Genomic DNA, 20,377 nt, shown 5'->3' with positions numbered 1-20,377 from the left:
TTGGTCCTAAAACAAGATTACATCAATAAATATCAGTGCACTGGGTTTGTTTAATTTAAAATTTGCCTTTGCTGTTCTCAATAGTGTCTTGCGATTGACAGGCAACCAGTCCAGGGTGTACCCCGCCTTTCGCCCAGTGACAGCAGGGATTGACTCCAGCCCCCTGGGACCCAAAACAGGATAAGATGTTAAGAAAATGAATGGATGGATGGGTGATCTCAGTAGTTCACTGTATTGGCTATAATAAGGCAAAAGGGGTCAAAAGTATGAAAAAATAGGTTAAAAGTGGCAACAATGTTGCAAAAATGGCCAGATGAATAGTGAAAAGGGGTTAAAAATGGGCAAAAAAGTGGCAAAAATGGGTAGAGAGTGGGAAAATTTTTGCAAATATGTCTGGAAAAAGTAGTGAAAATGTATTTAAAAGTGGCAAAAATGGACAAAAACTAAAACAAGTTTGTTTAAAGTGGAAAGAAATGGGTTAAAAGGGAAAAAGGGAAATAAACTATCAAAAATGGGTTAGAATTGGCAAAACTGTTGCAATAATGACCAGGTAAGTGGTTAAAAGGGGTTAAAATGGGCAAAGCATGGCAAAAAATGGTTAAGTAGGCAAAAAATATTGCAAAAATGGCTTAAAAGTGCCGGTGTAGCTTGGCGTTATGGCTTGATCCCGTGTTGTTGTTAGTGTCTTTGATTGCATTAGCAACATAGCTATCATAGCATGCTCCCGTGTTGTTGTTAGCATCTTTGCTTGCATTAGCAACATTAGCTATCATAGTGTGATCCCTGTTGTTGTTAGCATCTTTGCTTGCATTAGCAACATTAGCTATCATAGTGTGATCCCTGTTGTTGTTAGCATCTTTGCTTGCATTAGCAACATTAGCTATCATAGCGTGATCCCTGTTGTTGTTAGCGTCTTTGCTTGCATTAGCAACATTAGCTATCATAGTGTGATCCCTGTTGTTGTTACTGCTTTGCTTGCATTAGCAACATTAGCTATCATAGTGTGATCCCTGTTGTTGTTAGCGTCTTTGCTTGCATTAGCAACATTAGCTATCATAGTGTGATCCCTGTTGTTGTTAGTGTCTTTGCTTGCATTAGCAACATTAGCTATCATAGCGTGATCCCTGTTGTTGTTAGCGTCTTTGCTTGCATTAGCAACATTGGCTATCATAGTGTGATCCCTGTTGTTGTTACTGCTTTGCTTGCATTAGCAACATTAGCTATCATAGCGTGATCCCGTGTTGTTGTTAGTGTCTTTGCTTGCATTAGCAACATTAGCTATCATAGCGTGATCCCGTGTTGTCGTTAGCGTCTTTGCTAACATTAGAGAAGATGCGTTTTGCCCAGAGGTGGTACTTCAGACTCGTTCATCACAGCAGTGTGTACACAATTTTTGTTTCATCCAGACTTCCATGATGCAGCTTTTTAAATTGAAATTTAGTTCAAAGTTAAACGGAAATCCCTCAAAGCACTCTTCAGATATTGTAAGTGAAGGTTGAACATGGGGCCAAACAAGGATGCCCTTGGATCTTAAAAAATCATAGAATTTCATCTTTAAGTCAGAGTTTGAACTTTGTGCGAAGTTGGAAAAAAAACCTATCAACCGTTCCTGTGATATTGTGATCACATGAATAGCCTGAATTGATGCGTAACCCCAAAACATGTAGTTCAATAATGCTCTTTTATATTAAAATCATTATAAAGAGCATTTTTCCATTTATTACTTTTTTTTTAACTTCAGCATTTCATCTCTGACTCCTACTTTTAATGTTTTATGTAGGTGTTGATGCTGTAAGGACAGCTGAGAGTTTTTAATCTCAGTGAGGCCTTCTTCTTGGTTAAATAAAGACATTAATCAGGAAATACTTGCACAGTAATTATTGTTTTAATTATTATCACTGCTGTTGGTTGCAGCTCTAATGATTGCTTGAAGTGGTCCTATATTTGTTTGAATCACTCATTATAAAAAAGGGTTTTACATATCAAAAGGGATGCTTGAATTCACTATTTTTACCCTCACATTACTCTGCCAGCTCTCGGCCACGAGCTCAAGCTGTGAGCAGGACATCATAATGAGAAATGATGAATCACAGAGGTCTCCCCAGAGTTCTGAGCATGATAGTGTAATCAATTTTCAATAAATGTATTAGCAGCAGAGTCTGTGTATTGTATGCTAAAATAGCCCAAAGTATATTCCTCTAATACTGAAGTAGAAATATGTTGGTGTGATGGAGTGTGATAGCGCGCAGCCATTGTTCTTTTCTTCAAGCAATGCCCTGAATCAAATCCCTTCTTGCACGACTTTGCTGGAAGGGAGAGCTTGTAAGACTACATGAGCTGTTCCAACATCTCCTCTGTCGACATTGTGGATTTCTCTCTGCATTACCATTTTTCTTTTTTTACCCAAACTTCAAAGACTTCTGAGCAGGCAAAATATGCAAGGCAGAAATAAACTGGGTCTATATTCCGCTGTAGATCTCTTTTTTGAAAATCTTTGTTGACAACATGCCACTAAACGCGCTGAAGCTACAAATTAGATAGCGACAATTGTCACCATTTGAATAAGCTTTGGTCCAGGAATTTGATACTCGACTACGTTTTTTCGCGTGACAAGCATTTCATTTTCCCCCCAAACGACCTTCCATCCCAAGGGAGAGCTAAAAAACCGGGTTCTGCTGTAATTAGGCTACCTCGCTGACAAAAAAGAAGCACCCAAGGTAGAGGGGGGAGATAAAAGGCAGGGAGGTATCGCGAAGGAGAGGGTGAAGGTGGGGAGGAGGGGTGGAGATAATGAGAGGCAGGGTGACAGAATGAAAGAGTGCAGGAGGAGGAGAGCATGTCAAGAATCAAGGGGGGGATGTTTGCCTGCGGCTGCCTTGTGGTGTGATGTCGTTGAATCTTCTCTCCATGTTTTATTAGAGGGGGCTTCATGTAAGGGTCTGTGATGTCAGAATTTAAACCAACCTATGCTGGAATAGCTCATCCAGTCTGCCTGCTGCAGTGTGTCACGTTTTATTTGGAATACAAGGGTTCATTTGACCCACAGGTAAAGGAGAGTGAGGAGACACCTTATGTGCATCTATCTGAATGCTGCAGGAGAAATAATATGTCAGTGCCTATAATAAGATGTTTTTTCATGCACTTTAAGCCTATGAGTATAAACTAGAAGCCATACAACTACACAGTGGCAGATAAGAATTTGGCAAATGCTACAAGGCCACCACACTATGGGCCGTTTATCAGACATGAAGAATGGGTTGTCATTCCACTGAAAAAATATGAATAATATTTATTGTCTCATGAATATTTTTTATTAAAATAAAGGTTATTAATGAAGCCCGGAGTGTCTCAGACAGAGTTTATATTTTGATTTATATATATGATATTTTCTTGTTGATTAAATCCAGCTGATTCAATCAGACCTGTTGCCACAGGTGAAAAATCAAGCACCTAGCCATGCAGTCTCCATTTGCAAACATTTGTGGTACAAAATGAGTCGTTATGAAGAGCTCAGTGAGGTCAAGCGTGGTACTGTGATGGATGCCACCTTTGCAATAAGAAGGCTCATGAAATTTTATCCCTGCTGGATATTCCACAGTCAACTGGTAGTGATATTATTAGAAGATGGAAGTGTTCAGGAACAACAGCAACTCAGCCACGAACTGCAAGACCATGTTAAATCACAGAGCAGGATCAACAACTGCAAAGAGGCATGGTGCATAAAAGTCACCAACGCTCTGCTGATTCCATAGCTGAAGAGTTCTGAACTTCACTGGCATTAATAAGCACAAAAACTGTGCACCAGGAGCTTCATGGAATGGGTTTCCATGGCTGAGCAGCTCCATGCAAGCCTCACATCACCAAGTTCAATGCCAAGTGTCAGATGGAGTCGTGCAAAGCACACTGAGACCACAGCAGTGGAAACATGTTCTGTGGAGTGACAAATCACACCTTTCTGTTTGGCAGTCAGATGGGTGAGTCTGGATTTAGCAGATACTGGGAGAACATTACCCGCCTGACTGCACTGAGCCAACTGTGAAGTTTGGTGGAGGAGGGATGATGGTACGGGGCTATTTTTCAGGGTTTGGGCTGGGCTCCTTATTCCCAGTGAAGGCCAATCCTAATGCTTCAGCATACCAAGACATTTTAGACAATGCTATGCTTCCAACTTTGTGGCAACAGTTTGGGGAAGGCCCTTTTCTATTCTAACAAAGCAAGGACTATAAAGACATGGTTTGATGAGTTTTGAGTGGGAGAACTTGACCAGATCTCAACCCCATCGAGCACCTTTGGGATGAACTGGAACAGAGATTGTGAGCCAGACCGTGAAAATATTGTTAGCTTGGCTTTATTCCTTCAGCTTAATACAGCTACTGTGGGCTGGAGCAGTATGGCTCAGCCAAACCGCAAGACCACATACTTGCTGTTCTTAGTAATGATTCCACTTGCTGTCCTATTCTGCAGCAAAACCACAGAAAATGAGAAGAGAACATGGGTGAAATCCTTGATGAGAAAAGAGTATTGGTATATTTCAATCAGGAGAGACGAGTATATGATTTGGGATAATGTTGGTTTTACATTGATGTGATATTGAATGATATTTGGTTTACATAGAGGTGATACTGAATATTTTCAGTTTCTGGCGCTTGAACTCTACAGGGGTACAGCATGTTTGGAAGGGTGACTGCCCTGAGCGGCAGCAAGATCTACCCCCCCGTGGAGTCCAGGCACTGGTGGTTGTATTAGCTGATGATGTCTGATGATCAACTGTAAAGACTGGGGTTGACTAGATGATGAATGAAGATGTGGTCTGAAGAGGCTGACCCTACTTTAAAGTCTGGGGTTGATGCCTGATGATGTTGTCTTGTAGACCTGGCGGTGATGGGGAGATGGAGGATCGCATGCAACCATGTTGTGAATGAACTGATGGAGGAGAAAGCCACATTTAATAGACAGCAGCGATGTATGATAGGTGAGTGAGTGGAGCAGAGCTGTTGGATATATGTGACCAGCTGATGATCACATGACAGTGAGTGAGCATGTGTGGAAGAGTGAAAGGTATTCATGCCAGTTAATAGTTCATCCTGTAACCCTTGCACTCTTAATAACAATAAAGTCCTCCTGACTGACCTTACGCCAGGCTTCATTTATGTTTGCTGCCATGTTTGTGAGCTGTAGAGGTATGCAACATGCAACTGGGGGTGCCTCTTGGTTTGCTCGCTGTCATGATTATTATGGGTAATTGGCAGCCCAATCTTGAAATATAAATATCAGATATTTTCAATCAATGACTGGTTAGGCTATGACTCAGTTGGCAGCAGAAAAATAAACTTATTGACACCACACACTTGAAGATTTTCAGTGTCAACAAGCCTTGAATAAGACTTCACCCGCTCCCTCCATCTGTGTCAGTGGGGCAAATCAGGCTTTAGTTTGTCTACAGTGTCAGGCCAAAAGGGGCAGGCTAGACAGAGTTTTTTTGAGACAGGATTATTTGAACAATCTCCCAAGCACTTTTAAACACATGAGTAAAAATCCTGCAAAGGCACTACTGCATCATTGTATAATCAGTATTCAAGATTTAATTTTTATCAGATCCTTGAGAGCAAAACTGAGCAGTGTCTGTTGTTTTGACTGATATTTTAATTTGGCTGAATTTGCTTATTAACAAGACAGCAGCCAGATATTCTTCCTTCGTTAGCCTTTCACTTCAAGCTTTTCATGTGCACAGGATAATCATATGGTTGAATGTTTGTTCTGCTGTTGCACAGACATTGTAATGTTAATTTCTTCTTCCTCATTAGTTTTTTTTTTCCATTTGGCTAGTGTGCCAGACTTTGCACAAGACAGAAAAATTACAAAAATAGCTCCTCAGACTGTTCACATAGCAGTTTTTTGCCTTCATGCAGTAGGATATATGATCTCAGACACATAAGAAATGTTATTTTTTTGCCAGAGTAATGGGGTTGTACAGTAGTGTGTCAGTGTGTCACCCAGCTGTTACTTAATCAGTGTGCAGATTAGTATGTGAGGTTACTGCAGAAGATCGAGCTGATAGTGAAGGGTTGATTCAGGACATTCATGATAGCAAGATCATCTGAGGTCTTCTTACACACTTTGACATAACAGAGGTTTCCATTTAATTGCTTATATTGCAGCTGACTGATTACATCTGTAGGTAATTATTATTTAATGTATGCAATCTGCCACTATAGGGCACTAAACTCATTAAATGCCATTAGAATATTAATTGAATTAGCCTACTTTACTTGTGAATGTAAATGGATCACATAAAAAAATCTTAGTATTACATGTTGCTATAGTGGTCAGCAGCAGCCACATTAATTGATTTGCAGCGTTGTACACAGTGACCTATACAACCATAATGTGAAGCTAATCTTTATCATACTAGCTGATGGTTGGCATAATTCAGTCTCTCTTGGTACATGTTGCATCATAAGCTACCCCTAAATACATTACAGTTGCTAATCCCTCTAATGCTACTCTGACAAGAGTCTTCAGCTTATTTTTCTCCCACCAGGAGTTGGATGAGAGGATAAAGCTTGTATCAATTTCTGCTCTGTGTTCAGTGGAGAGACTGATATCTTTTACTATATATCTATATGCAGAGACCAAATAATGCCAAACCTTAAAAAAAAGTGAAGAAGTATTCCCTTAAAAAATTAAAGACGGTTAAGCCTGTCAGCAACATGCATATCATATGTTGACTAACCTCTGTCCAACCTATTCAAGAACCTCTTCTGTTAGCCACAAGCTAGCAGATCATACTGTGCTACTGTAGCCTTCATATTCATTCTACTCCAATATGACACCCATTTTTTGTTTTGCTGCTACTGCTAACTGTCCTTTGTCAACATAGTAACAGGTTTTCCTTTAGAACTTCAAACTCCCATTAGTTTTCTACTTTTAATGCTGCTAGCTATTTTCCCTTTTCAACTTGTACCACTATTGTTAAGAAAGCTATCTACTGTCCTTGCTAACTGCTGTTAGTATTGCTATTGGCATCTTTTAGTGGCCATTACTGCTGCTGGTTACTGTCCTCTGTGGAACTATTTTTTTATTTTTGGAAAAAAAAAAGCAAAGCAAAAAAAAAAAAAGCTAATTATTCTTTGTTGCTAAATTGTGTTGGTACTTCTGGCTACAATCTGTTCCTAAACAAGCACCGAACTTTTGTCTGTTGAAAACAGCCTCATTTTGTTGCTAAAAATGCGGCTAACATACAGTACAATGAGGGGTCAGACTGCAGACTGTAGCTCTCAGATGCCCCCTCTACCAGGCTGTTACTGTGAGACACCATACCTGTCTGAACGGGGGAAAAAAAATCAATTTTAGTTAGCTTTAAGTAAGGGTTAAGGTAAGTGTTAGCTTGCCAAAAGTCAACTCAGACCTACAAAACCTGATTACAAAAAGTTAAATAAAGCAGACTTAACAGTCTACTCGCTGGAAAACAAACTTGTTCTTCATGAAAATATCATGGATAAAGGAGCTACATAGCTAGTGTAACTTAAGTGAAAGCACACTAAGTCTTTACATAATTTACCCCAAGGTTAGACCTCTGACCCTTTTTTCTGCTTTATTTATATGATGTTTCTTTGTCTGTAATGTTTGCAATTTGGTTATTTCATGAATGTAAGCGCAAGAGCGTGTTTATGAGTAAAAGTTAATTTTAATTTTTTGTCTCACATTAGCAGCCAGACTGTCTCGATAAATGTTTTCTTGATTGTAAAAATATAAAAAATATTCCCATTGTTAACTGGTACTTTTGCTTACTTTTCCTCAGTGCTATGCTGCTATAGATTTCAACTTATGGTCTGTTTTTGGTGCTGCTAGCCCAACAGCCTCTTGTTTTTTTATATACATTTCTTAACCTAGCTTGGAAAATAGCTGTTAATAGCGCCCTTTGGCTAGCTGTCAGTGGTCTTTGATTAAGAGCTGTTCTCTGACTGCTAATGTTGCTACTTACTTCATTTTATGCCTTTCTGTTTAAACCATGTGGCATACTGCTTTCTGCTGCTAACTGTGTATTGCTAAATCCTTTATGACAGCCAGCAGCAATCACTAAGTATTAGATAACCTTTATTTTTTTCTAGTATGCACTAGGGCTGGGCAATTAATCTCCAATTAGATTAAATTGCAATATGGTCTGCTGCAATTTACATATTGCAGAAGTTGCAATATTTCTTAAACTTGAAATATGTCAAAATAGCAAATTAATACTTTATTTTTTTGTGACAGCTTTACAAGCCTTACCTCCTCCCCCAACCCAGCCGCCTAGGTTATAGGCATTTTGCAATGAAATGGTAAAATGTATGATGAGTGTTCCTGACTAAATGAAGGTTATAATATGAATTGTTTTATTGCTTGAATTTGTTGAAAAATGCCTAAGTTGAGTAATCTAATAATAATCACATATTAAATCCCAATATCGGGAAAAACATTGCAATTAGATTTTCTTTTGCAACTTGTTCAGCCCTAGTATGCACTAGTATTTGACATACTTTTCATAATACACCATGGCATATGTAGGCTATGCTAATCATGCTCAAAGTAAAGACTAATGAATATTCCTGATGTAAAATATGTGACGAGCTCTGAGAATTTATGGCATTTTTTTATGTGTCCTATTATTGTTACTTTCACACCATGTTAGCATTACCTGAGGTTTATTTGTGGCTGCTTATCTCTTTTGTTATTAGGTGGGAGGAAAGAAATGTGTGAGAAGCATTGGAGAGGGTGTAAAGTGGTATTTTATGAATATGAATGTCATGCATCACTGTGCAGTACTTAGCTGGCGTCTGACCTGACTATTAATTAAACGCACACTTGTCCCCTCTCCTGCAGCTCACTGTTTTCACCTCTCTCTCGCTCTCTCTTTTTGTCTGACAGAGACAGTGATGGATACAAGGACAGCGACAGCTGAGCTCGGCTGGATATCGTTCCCTGCCAATGGGGTAAGAACAATGTGCAGAGATGTACTGTATATGGATGTGCTGGCTTGTGCTTGTGTTTATACCCACAGGGAAAGCAGTTTGAGTACACTTTACAGAGCTCCATTAAAGAGTCTGTCAAAATCTTAATTACAGTAGCAAGGTGACACCAATTAACCGCCATTGATGCAGAATATAATGGATTCTAATAGATCAGATAGGTGCAGCACACAAGAGTCCACAAGAGCTAAATTAATAGAATAGAATTAAATAGAAAAGAATTAGATTAAAGAAGGTATAGGATCTGAAACTCTTTTTCATAACTCCTTTTTTCTGGCTACCAGCTCAGTATAACATTGCTCAGTGTGTATTTGAGGTGTGCTGGTCTAATTGTGATGAATGGTTGTCCCTGGTCAGAGAAGAACAAGAGGAGAGAAGAGAAATAAAGCAATCGAGAGAGTGGACGGGGAAGGCACGAAGAGAGAGAGACACACACACATTGGGAGCAAGGGAAAGAAAAAGTTTAATTTGTGTCAGGTCTTGGTAAACCCATTAATCATTTTAACCTCTCCTCTCCCTTCTTTCTTTACTTCCTCCTCTCTCATCCACAACCCCTGCCCCTTTCTACCACCACCTTCAAACTGCCCAGTGGGAGGAGGTGAGCGGCTATGATGAGAACCTCAACACCATTAGGACGTACCAGGTGTGCAACGTCTTTGAGCCCAGCCAGAACAACTGGCTCCTCACCACCTACATCGACAGGAGGGCTGCACAACGCATCTACGTGGAGATCAGATTCACTGTACGAGACTGTGCCTCCATCCCCAGCGTCCTGGGCTCCTGCAAAGAGACATTCAACCTGTATTACCTGGAGACAGAAAGGACTGTGTCAGAGAGCATTAAAGGGGTGGAGTACTGGGCCAATGCACCTTTTCTTAAGGTAAGGAATCAAGAAACAGGAGCCTTTTTGTAGCAAAACAGGTCTTTAAACTAAACTCTTAGATTAGAGTCTCGACTAACATGAGTGATGCTACTGAACACAAAGACATCAGCAGGGCTACCTCTATTATAGTCATCAGTTCAGCTTCAGAATGGCTTTAACCATGTCAAATGGTACAGTGTAATGCTGCTGAGCCTCAGAGTGTAATGCAGACTGGAGGCTGGAAATATTTGCATTGATAAAATAAGAAATCTGATTTAGTGATTTTGAAATTTGAGAAGAGTTGAATGTGCCCTTTTGTGTGTTCAGAAAGTTAGATTTACAGCTTTATATGCAAAGTTAAGAGCTAGGATGGTTTACTCATTGGATTATTGGAAATGTACTTAGTCGCAACGCTTATTTTTCTAAGTCTCAAGGTTGTCATTTGAGAGAAGTGCTTTGAACAAGTAAATTAATCCCCAAGGGATTCTACACATAGACGAGGAATGCACAAATACACATAGAGACACAATTTTATGGACAGCAAACAGGTTTAAGAGTGAGGGCTTTATGAAAAAGAGTGTTTCACTCACTGATGGATATGGAGGCAAGTCAACTGGAAGTTTATTCATTCCTATGGGAATCTCCATGATATCTACATGTAAAACTCCTTTTCTTCCTCATAATTTTATCTGGAATGTGCTGCAAGTGTGTTTAAAAAAGGTGGATTTCAGAGACTGTTTGATAGTCATACTGATTGATAATCAAATGAAGATCCATTTTGATTCATGATCAAGATCCCAGTAATACACATACAAAAATATTTTATCAAAATCAGTATAATGTTAAAAATATGAATGTTGAATGAAAGAAAATGCACGAATCCATCGTAGCATGAATCTGAATATGCAGGTGTAACGGCTTTATGCTATAAAGGAGGAGGCTGGGGTAGAGGAGGTCAAGCCTTGTTGGCAGCAGCAGGGTCCATCAGCATTAATGCAAGCAGGGATTAATAAGAAGGGTATCATAGTTAAGTGGACCGCAGTGTTGAGAGAAATATCTGTGATTGGTTGTGGTGGCTGGGAGGCAATACTTACAATCAGCCGGCCATCAGCTGATCACAGCTGGGCGCAGGATTTCTGTATCCAGCATGAACTTACACTAAGCTTCATTTGTGTATTGTACAGTGATAAAAAAACAAAAACAGTTCAAATTTTGACTCCAACATTTATTTTTCTATAGCAAAGCTGTTTGGAGGCAATCTGGTGAGAAATACTGCACTGATGTTGAAGCATCATGCAGCATATCTGCTGAAATGCCAATATATAGGAAGAAAGTTCTTTAAAGTGCAAGCTTTAACTTCCTCCAGCTATTTTACTTTAACTTTTGAAGTCTGAATCTGTTTTCTTAGTTCTCTCTGAGATTCATGCTTGACTTCTCTCCTCGAAATGTCATGCACATAACGTAATACACTTGTGGTTTTTAATCAATTAATTCTTTTAGTATGGTTTCACACTGTTTTTGTTGATGAGCCAGAGTGTTGAAAAACCACCCAAGTGTTGAAAATCTTGTAGCAGCTGCCTCTGGTGTTATCAGCGAGGCTCACTGGGGAAATGACAAAAAAAAAGATTAAATTCCAGCATGATTAAATTAAATTTTGACATTTATTAATCGAACTTGTGCCTCTCTCTGCCTGTACTTTAAGGTGGATACCATAGCAGCAGATGAGAGTTTCTCCCAGGTTGATTTCGGAGGGAGGCTAATGAAGGTGAACACAGAAGTTCGGAGTTTCGGGCCGCTGTCTAAAGGCAGAGGATTTCACTTGGCTTTCCAGGATCTGGGCGCCTGCATGTCCCTCCTAGCTGTTCGAGTATTCTACAAAAAATGCCCCAGTGTGGTGCAGAACTTTGCTTTCTTTCCAGAGGTATGAAAAATGTGCTCTTTCATTACATTGTAAGACCAAACAGAAGGAGGCTGTTAAAAAAAATGAACTGTGTTAACTTAAAAATCCAAATTAGGTATTTCAGCTCTATTTTTCTGACTTGACACAACACACTCTAGCTTTGATAGTTTTGACTAAAAGCATTTAATGATTCTAAGTATTTTTTTTTGTCATTGTACTCAAATTATTTGACAATCATTCCTTAATCTGCAGAGTTTTCTCAGAATGTCTTTGGCTAGTAGACACTTTTGCACCATGAGTGAAGTAATCAACTGAGTTAGTCAATTCCTGCCTATGGTGGCCAACCTCAACATGAACCCTGTGGAAGACCACTTTCTGGGCCAGTGTGCACCTTTTCTGTCTTTCACTGCAGGACTGAACAGTTCAAGATAGTTACAAGAAGATTTATTAACATTAAAAAATAGCCAAAATGGCTATTTTAGCTCTACTTTTAATAGTTAATAAATTAATTTATTAGTTTTAAGTAAACAGTACCCAATCCCTTAAAGTATTTTTGTAATGATACTCAAATTTTTGACAATCATCCCTTAATCTGCAATTTTCCCAGAACGCCTTTGGGCATTGGGCACATTTTTGCACCATGAGTGAAGTTGCTGACTCAGTTAGAGAAGCCCCCCTCTGTTGGGGGCAACACCAATACACACTTTGATGTGATCAGTTTTAACAAATATTCTGAGTATTTTCAGCTTGTTGGGTTTTACAGTGTAGTTTTATTCCAGAAGTTACCTTACAGTTACTAATTTTATTCTGATTCTGTGCAGACACTGACTGGAGCAGAGTCCACATCATTGGTCATCGCCAGAGGAAGTTGCATCCCAAATGCAGAGGAAGTGGACGTACCCATAAAGCTTTACTGCAACGGCGACGGAGAGTGGATGGTCCCCATTGGAAGCTGCAGCTGCAAGGCGGGTTATGAACCAGACAACGGCAACGTTTGTCGAGGTAAATCTCTGCATTAATGAGGCTGTGTTAGCTCAAACTGTGCTCGTAAAAAAACAAAGGAAACAGCTCCAAGTACTCCACTGCTTCACAGCATGAAGGAGACAATGCCACGACGACTGCATTAATTAACTTTTTTCAAACCTGCTCTGATGACCTTGCTACAGCACACAATTTTATGCAGTACACAAAAGCTAACAAGCCAAATGACAGTGAATCAATATCCAGCACACATGCATCTAATAATCCACCAAAGCAACAATAGAGCAGCAGGAGGCAACGTCTCAGAAAGAATAAAGGAAACAACAAGCATGCCAAATTTAAACAAATGGCTAAAACCCTGGTTTTCATTTTGAATGTGTGCCTGCAGGAAACACTTCACTATGTATAATATCTTTTGAAAATAGCACACATATACATTTACTTTGTTGTTTATTTACTCGGAGGACTGTGTCTAATTGAAGTTCTTGTTAGGTATACAAATACTGAAGCTCTGCTGAGTCAATTCTGCAGAAAATGCTAATGCTTTCTGTGCCCAAGAGAGCAACGTGTACCATTTCTTGCAGTCTTAGCTTAATAATCACATGCATGTATACATTTTTTGCTGTTTTTTTTTTTTGCCCAGGGGTGCAGCCCACGATGTTCCATAAGTTAATATTAGTAGAGAAAGACTGGGATAAACGTGGCACAGAAATAACTCCTCTTCCCCTCAACGTTCCATATTTCTGCACCTTTTTATATCTGGCCTCCTTCCCCATTTCCTCTTCGAGGTAAAACCCATCATTTCTTATTCCCCAGAGTCTTAGCTGTTATAAATGTGTGTGAGTCCATGTGTGATGTATATACATATGGTGAAATGATAAGTGAGGCCTCTTCATTCCATGTTAATTAGTTTAGTGTGTTCCAGCCAGATTAGTGCGCTGCAAATTATTCCTGGACTGTCAGAGAGTGTCAGGGAGATAAAGGGGGAACTGAAAGGGAACGAAGGGAGGAAGGAGGAGGAAGAAAGAAACAATGGAAGGAAAGAAAAACGTGAGAGCCCTGTAGAGACATTGACTGGAAAAAGTGTAAAAAGCTGAAGTAAAAAAAGGACAAACCAAGGGCAGAAAGATAAGGAAATGTGAGATTAAAGAGGTATGGATCAAAGGCCCATCTCCTAAAGTACATTAAATGCATAGAGTGAAATTTAAGCTCGCCTTTGGTGTCAGTATCTTTGCAAATGAGGTTCTTTTTCTTCTTATAATGTTTGAGAGCGTAAGACGTAATGGTAAGCCAGTCACGATTCATAGGAGACAGTGATTAAATATGACAATGCCACAGTGACGTTGATCATCACTGCAGAACAAATTGAGGTCAAATTTGGAACAATTCAATCTCCTAAGCTTGAATATTGACAGTGGATCTTTTACCAGCAATACATAAAAATCTGACAGGATAGGGGACCGTGGGGTAGGATGAGCCCCACCCACATAGGTGGGTAAGTTGACCCACCCCCTGTATCTGGGCAACTGTGCATAGGTTATTTCATGTGTCCATGAAGTCAGGAAGTATCCATGATGGATGCTACCAACCTGACATGACAGATGGACTTGTTTCACACATCCATCTGTAAAACCTTCGATATACAGCATTTGGGAAAGGGCAGAGCCTTTGAACAAAACTCAGAGGGTGATTGGATGAACTTTCTGTCCGTCACATCTTTACGGGCCAATCAGAGCAACAAAATACATGACGTCATCGCCACATGCACAGGTACTGAGGAATAAACTCCATATAGAACTGCATAACACAAATGACTTGTCGTTTTTGAAAAGGAAATGACTCACTGCTGTTCTTTGTTCTTCTTTTAACGAAGAAATGTCATCAAGTTCTGATAAAACTGGTGCTTTAGCAGCATCCACGCCAATGTCTTTCACCATAACAGCACCGGCTTCTTGTTGCTGCTTGCTTACGTCACGACTCTGCCGCACCTGAAAGTACTGCCTCTCAGCGCTGTTTGGTCCTGTCACTAGCTAACTGGGCCTAAATGGTTCAGACTGGAGCTCTGCAAGATAGATTTGCCAGTGAGAAACAAGGAAATGGGCGTATCCATCTGCTTTGCAAGGTTAGGATGCTACTGGTGGTGAGGGAGAGCCGAGTGATGTGTTTTTTAGACTGTGGAGGCTCCAGTGAGTCTTAAATCTGACGTACATCCATCCATCCATTTTCTACACCGCTTATCCCATTGGGGGTCGTGGGGGCTGGAGCCTACCCCAGCTGTGATTGGACAAGAGGCAGGCTTCACTCTGGACTGGTCTCCAGTCAATTAAATCTAACGTGTGGAGGCATTTTGGCTTCCTGATGTCAAGAGACACAATGAGAAAGGAAAAAAGGTGACGGACACACACATAAATAAAAAAATATGCATACACTGCCAGACTGTGGTGACAAACTTGATGGGGAATACGAGTGACATGAGGAGACACTTGGCAAATCATCACCCCAAAAAGATTCACAAAGATGCAGGGAGTTAAATTCAGCCAGACCAAGTCTGCTAAGGAAGCGTTCACAATCCCACTTCTCCACAACAGGGCAAAGATTTCAGGAGGTTAGTCATGCTTGAGCCAAAGTACAAGTATGTTTTCTTAAGCTTAATGCACACCTATGGCACTTTTTTTAAAATACCATAATAAATACCATACTGTGGATGTGTTACTGAGGTATTATCTTATCTATATATTATACATGTTGGTTTAAATTAGACTAAATTGCTAAATTAGGCGTCTTCCCCCCAAAAAATGGTAGATAGAGGGCAAAGTGCCAACACTATAATGCATTCCTTTGATCAAACAAGCTTTTTATTTAAATATTTTAATGACTACTGAAGATGCATCTGGAACTTGAAGGGTCGTCCAGTTTGGTAGTAGGAAACTTCACTACTACTCCATGTAACTCTGTCTCAAAAGGCAACAAGGACTCAGAAGGGTGGGGATTAAGTTTAAGATTGGGACTGAGGTGTTGCCTATTTTCACACATTCCTCTTGTTTTATTTAAAGCCTCAGAGCTTAAACAGTGATTTAAGATGTCGTTGGACAGAGAGCGTCCCGTCTGTCTCTGCCGAGCTGGCATGTTTTGGGTGAGCTCTTCTGCCAATCAGCTGATCGCAACTTGGCAGGAAACTGGACCCACTATTAGAACAGATGGTTGTCTTTGTGTGTGCGTCAGGCCACAGAGACGGTGTTTATTTTGAACCAAACCAGCATATTGTGCAAACCATCCGGCAAAGCTGGCTCGTCTTCAAAGAGCTGGGTAGAGAGAGAGTGAGTGCATGTGTGTGTCAGATAGATCCCTGCTTCAAACACACCACACCACACAACAAATGTAAGCTCTATCTAATCGAATACACCAAAATAACTCCTGCTGTGACCCCCCAACATCACTCTAAGAGTTTCTGAAAACCTGCAGGCATTCACCACACAAACAAGCTCATCCAAACACACACTCAAACATGCCCATAAAAGTTTTAATAATTGATCAGTTTGCCTGAATGCCACCTTAATACAACTGTCATCCACACTGTGGCTGTGAGCTCACAGCTGGCTAACAAAATCTTTATCTTGTTCTTCATCCCCTTTTCCTTTACCTTTTCTTTTCACTCTTTTTCTCACTCCTTTCACTCTTTTAGTGTTTTTGATTACTTCACTAATTCTCTTAATTTTCTTTTGCCTTTTTCTCCTTCTTTCTCTTTTTATTGTATTACTGCACTTTTTCCCTTTTTTCACATTTTAAATTTTTTCTCTTTTTCTTTGTTTTCAGCACTTTTTATCATTCTTTTGCTTTTGTGCCCCTTCTGTATACATGAATGGTTGCTCTGAAGGCTATTTTTTCTTTTTCTACACTCTTTCACTCATATTTAACATCCTCCATTCTTGAATTTATTCCCCTTGCATTATTGCTGTTCAAATGAGTCACCACATTACATTGGGGACATTATATCATCAAAGTAGTAATAATTGCTAACCCTGCAAAGCAGATGGATGGTCCAGGTTTATGTCTGCCATCAGTCGGATCCATATTGCAAAGCTTCAAATTGTTACACTTGTTCAAGATCAGCTTTATTTGGGGAGAACAAGGAAGTGGGTGTGGTTTAGGTTTACTGCAAGCCTGTTAACAGTGGCAGCTGTTAAAGTGATAAGCATAGGTGTAGCTTTTGCAGCAGTTTCATAAGAATTGGGGTAGGGGTAAAAGTTTACAAATGGGACAGCCAAAAACCCTAGTGAAAGCTTTCTTGATAGAAAAGATATTTCTGCTCTTCTAGCGACCTGCTTCAGTATGAGTTTAATTAACCAAATGGCACAGCTGATATTGAACAACAATAACAACTGTCTGTCAAGATCATGTTTTAACTAGTTGAACCCCCTATGGGGTTCATAGACCTACCTGCATCTACTATATGGCATATGTTAAGCTGCTCTGATTGACCTTAAATGAAAGTGACAGACAGAGATTTTGTAAAAGGTTCTACCCTTCCTAAATGCTTTTTATGGTGTGTTACAAAGATGGATAAAAACTATATCCCATGCCACTGAAATCTGAAACAGTTATCTTGCTTGTCATGCTAAATAATAATATTAAGTTGAATTAAAACAAGATGCATGATATTTAAAGTGACAAGCATTAAACAAATGTTTGCTATGTTTGAGAATTAAAGAGGGGTATGATGAGATCTCATGCAATGAAAAAGTCTGATATCGAACTGGAAATGAATATAGAAGATGCCCCCATCACTTTTAAGCCATTTATGTGGCAGCAAGACATGGAATGCAGCTGATCCGTTATCAATTTTTGATTACAAAGGAAATAAAAGACTATTTTTCTAGATATAAAGTCATGTGCACACATTTTAGGCATGTAGGGCACTAAGGATTCGACACAGGTCCTGATGTGCAACAGCCTGGGCAGTGACAATCTCAACATCTGTTGCACACATGTTGCTCGGCACCCAAGGTCAAGCTGGACAGCCTTTCTTTTGTCCTGGCCTTTTCACCCTTGGTAATGGCCCCAGAAACTGCCAATGGTTTCAAGGCCCTTGGGACATCCCATTAGGTGCTGGTGGCAACCGTACCACCCATACGGATGGTACCCTTAGCCAGTGTTTTCCAACCATTTTTCTTTGGAGCCCCCCCTACATGTACTTATGAAAAGCGGAGGCCCCCCCAGGACCCAAGAGAGAGGAAAAAGTCACTGATAAAACCCTAAAAAAGGACTATGCATGTTCTTCTTATCAAAATACCTTTGTATAAACTACTTAACAACTATTTTATCATGTTTTTTAGTCAATATTTGCAAATACAGATAAATAAATACAGATTAGCTTCCCATGCCCCTGTTAATATCAAGGATGTCCAGAGAACCACTAGGGTTGTGTCAATCCTCCTCTCAGCATGATGATGCCCTCAGGTGGCCATATCTTCACCTTACTTCAGTCTCAATTTCTGGCCCAAGCACGCCTAAAAGTTCTGCACAACACTGTTTATTCAGCTATTCATCAGTGTTTTTATCTACTTATTTTGTTTTTTTTTATGGTCTATGGTCTTTTATGTTTTTTCTATAACACTGGATAGAGGTGGAATCATCAAACATAGAGAGTCAACTTGAACCTTCACTGTCTACATACATGGGGGTTAAACTTACCACTAAGCCACCTGTGCCCCTTTGTCATTATTATTTAATGTTATTTTGAATGCTTTAGCCTAAAAGGGAAAAGACATAACATTTTTTTTCTTCATTCTTCACCCTTTTCAATAAAGAACAGTTCTAAATGCAGTTTAAACAAAAGTATTTTACTGTTTGTTGCAGCTTGTTAATTGCTCTAAATAAATGAATAAAATTCTATAAGATGCTACAAAAACTGAATGAATAAGTGTGCACGTGGACACATGAGTACACAAAACATGTAGCTGCATATGTAGTGTAAAACACTCAGACAGCTGGACACAAAGAGAGAGAGACAGAGAGAGAGCGATACCCAGGGATAACTTATAAAGAGAAGGAGCAAGACTTGTTGCCATGGTGACACGCCCCATGTGTATGAGCCAGGTTGTTGAATAAATGACCTTGACAAGCCAGATGTCTATCTGCCTATTCAAGACATTCACTCACACAAACACAGAGAGAGGCACAAGCCATTGAGACTCCTGAAGAGACGACTTCAAAGAAAGGTAAACGTGAAGATGAAGAAAGGAACAGAATGGAGTGACACTGACAGACACAGACAGGAAAAATGAAGCATAGAGTTTGTGAAAATTGGCAAATGTTGGCAAAAGAGGTGAGAATGGTCTAAATGTGAAAAAACGACTGATTGCTCTTTATTGGAAAAATGTGTCTGACCTCACAGCAGCATAGGGCTTAAAGAACTAAGCTCAGTGACTTCTACAAAATCTTAGGCCTCTTTTTAAGAGCAAAGTTGTGTATCAAAACATTAATCTATGAACTCTCTCTTGGATCAGCCGCCTATATTTATGTTTAGTTTGTGCATACATTTATGCATGAGATGCACTGTAAGTACACAAATACTTACTGAAAGTGTCTGCTGTAGGAACCATGCTCTTCAAATGCATGCTCTTCAAATTTGTGCATCCTTGGTTTATATATTTTTTTATAAAAATTACACAGGAAATGAACTTCCAGTATTTCTTGCACATAAACTCATACCGCTATGGATGGGGCCATGCAACAGTATGCATGGAATTTCCAGAACAGGTTTCCCGTCTGTCTGCATTTTAACATCTCATTGTGCCTCACCTTAGATAATGAAGGATGGATTTTTGACTTCACTTTAAAGTGCGGTCATTCAGAGCAGCAAAAAGGATTTTGGCATTTAGACAGGCCCCTCATCAAACTAACTTTGCTCGGTGAACACCTTCACCTGTAGGATTCAGATCAAATCAGGCCTTAGCTCAGGTTTCAGTGAAGTAAATTGAAGCTGATCTATCTTCAAGTTTGCACCAAAATTATAAAATTATTCAAAATTATTCCACCCACTTTGTCTTCCTCTCTAAAACTCCTTGGAGCACTGAAAAAGTTTTGCTCATTATTCTCACCGTCTGAGAGTTGTCACTGGAGACAGGCTCTTCAACAGTGAAACAGCTAATATAGTAAGCTGAGCACCAAACAGGCACATGTTAAGTAGTGCATTATAAATAATTAAAACATGATATAAACCTAAATTGTAAACCCAGTGGTCACTAGCTTTCACCAGAGGAGCTCCTGGCCTGAATCTTTTAAGTGTCCCAGCTTCTCCGCCCCTTATTTCCCCCATTCTGAACTCATTAGGAGCTCATGGAAAGCTTCAGCTGCTTGGCAACAGACAGATTGTTCAGATTAGAGTTGGTAAAGGAGCAAGGTTTGGGCCAATTAAAAACAAGCAGTTTTCCTATGATAACAGTACGGTTTTGTTTGCAGTTATTCTAATTGCTAATTAAGCTGCTAATAATTTTCTTGATTAACCAATGAGTAATTTTGTTTGTGAAATCTCAATAAAAGGGAGTGAGTGTCAATCACAATTTCTAACAGCCTAGGTGACATGTTTGACTGCATGTTTTGTTTAATTAACAACTCAAACCTCAG

General features: G+C 39.7%; 1 protein-coding gene across 1 annotated transcript in view; it reads left to right on the top strand.

Moving 5' to 3' along the window:
* Positions 1-20,377, top strand: part of LOC121512356 (ephrin type-B receptor 1-like) — a 157,811-nt gene that overhangs the window by 52,749 nt on the left and 84,685 nt on the right. Inside the window, exons 2-5 of the mRNA XM_041791590.1 lie at positions 8,908-8,972; positions 9,598-9,888; positions 11,573-11,791; positions 12,592-12,772. Of these exons, the coding sequence (XP_041647524.1) occupies positions 8,908-8,972; positions 9,598-9,888; positions 11,573-11,791; positions 12,592-12,772 (756 nt within the window). The remainder of the gene's footprint in view (positions 1-8,907; positions 8,973-9,597; positions 9,889-11,572; positions 11,792-12,591; positions 12,773-20,377) is intronic.

The sequence above is a fragment of the Cheilinus undulatus genome, linkage group 7, assembly GCF_018320785.1.
Source record: "Cheilinus undulatus linkage group 7, ASM1832078v1, whole genome shotgun sequence".
Lineage (NCBI taxonomy): Eukaryota > Metazoa > Chordata > Actinopteri > Labriformes > Labridae > Cheilinus > Cheilinus undulatus.
The sequence above is the reverse complement of the archived record's forward strand: the minus strand, read 5'-3'. Positions and strand labels throughout refer to the sequence as shown.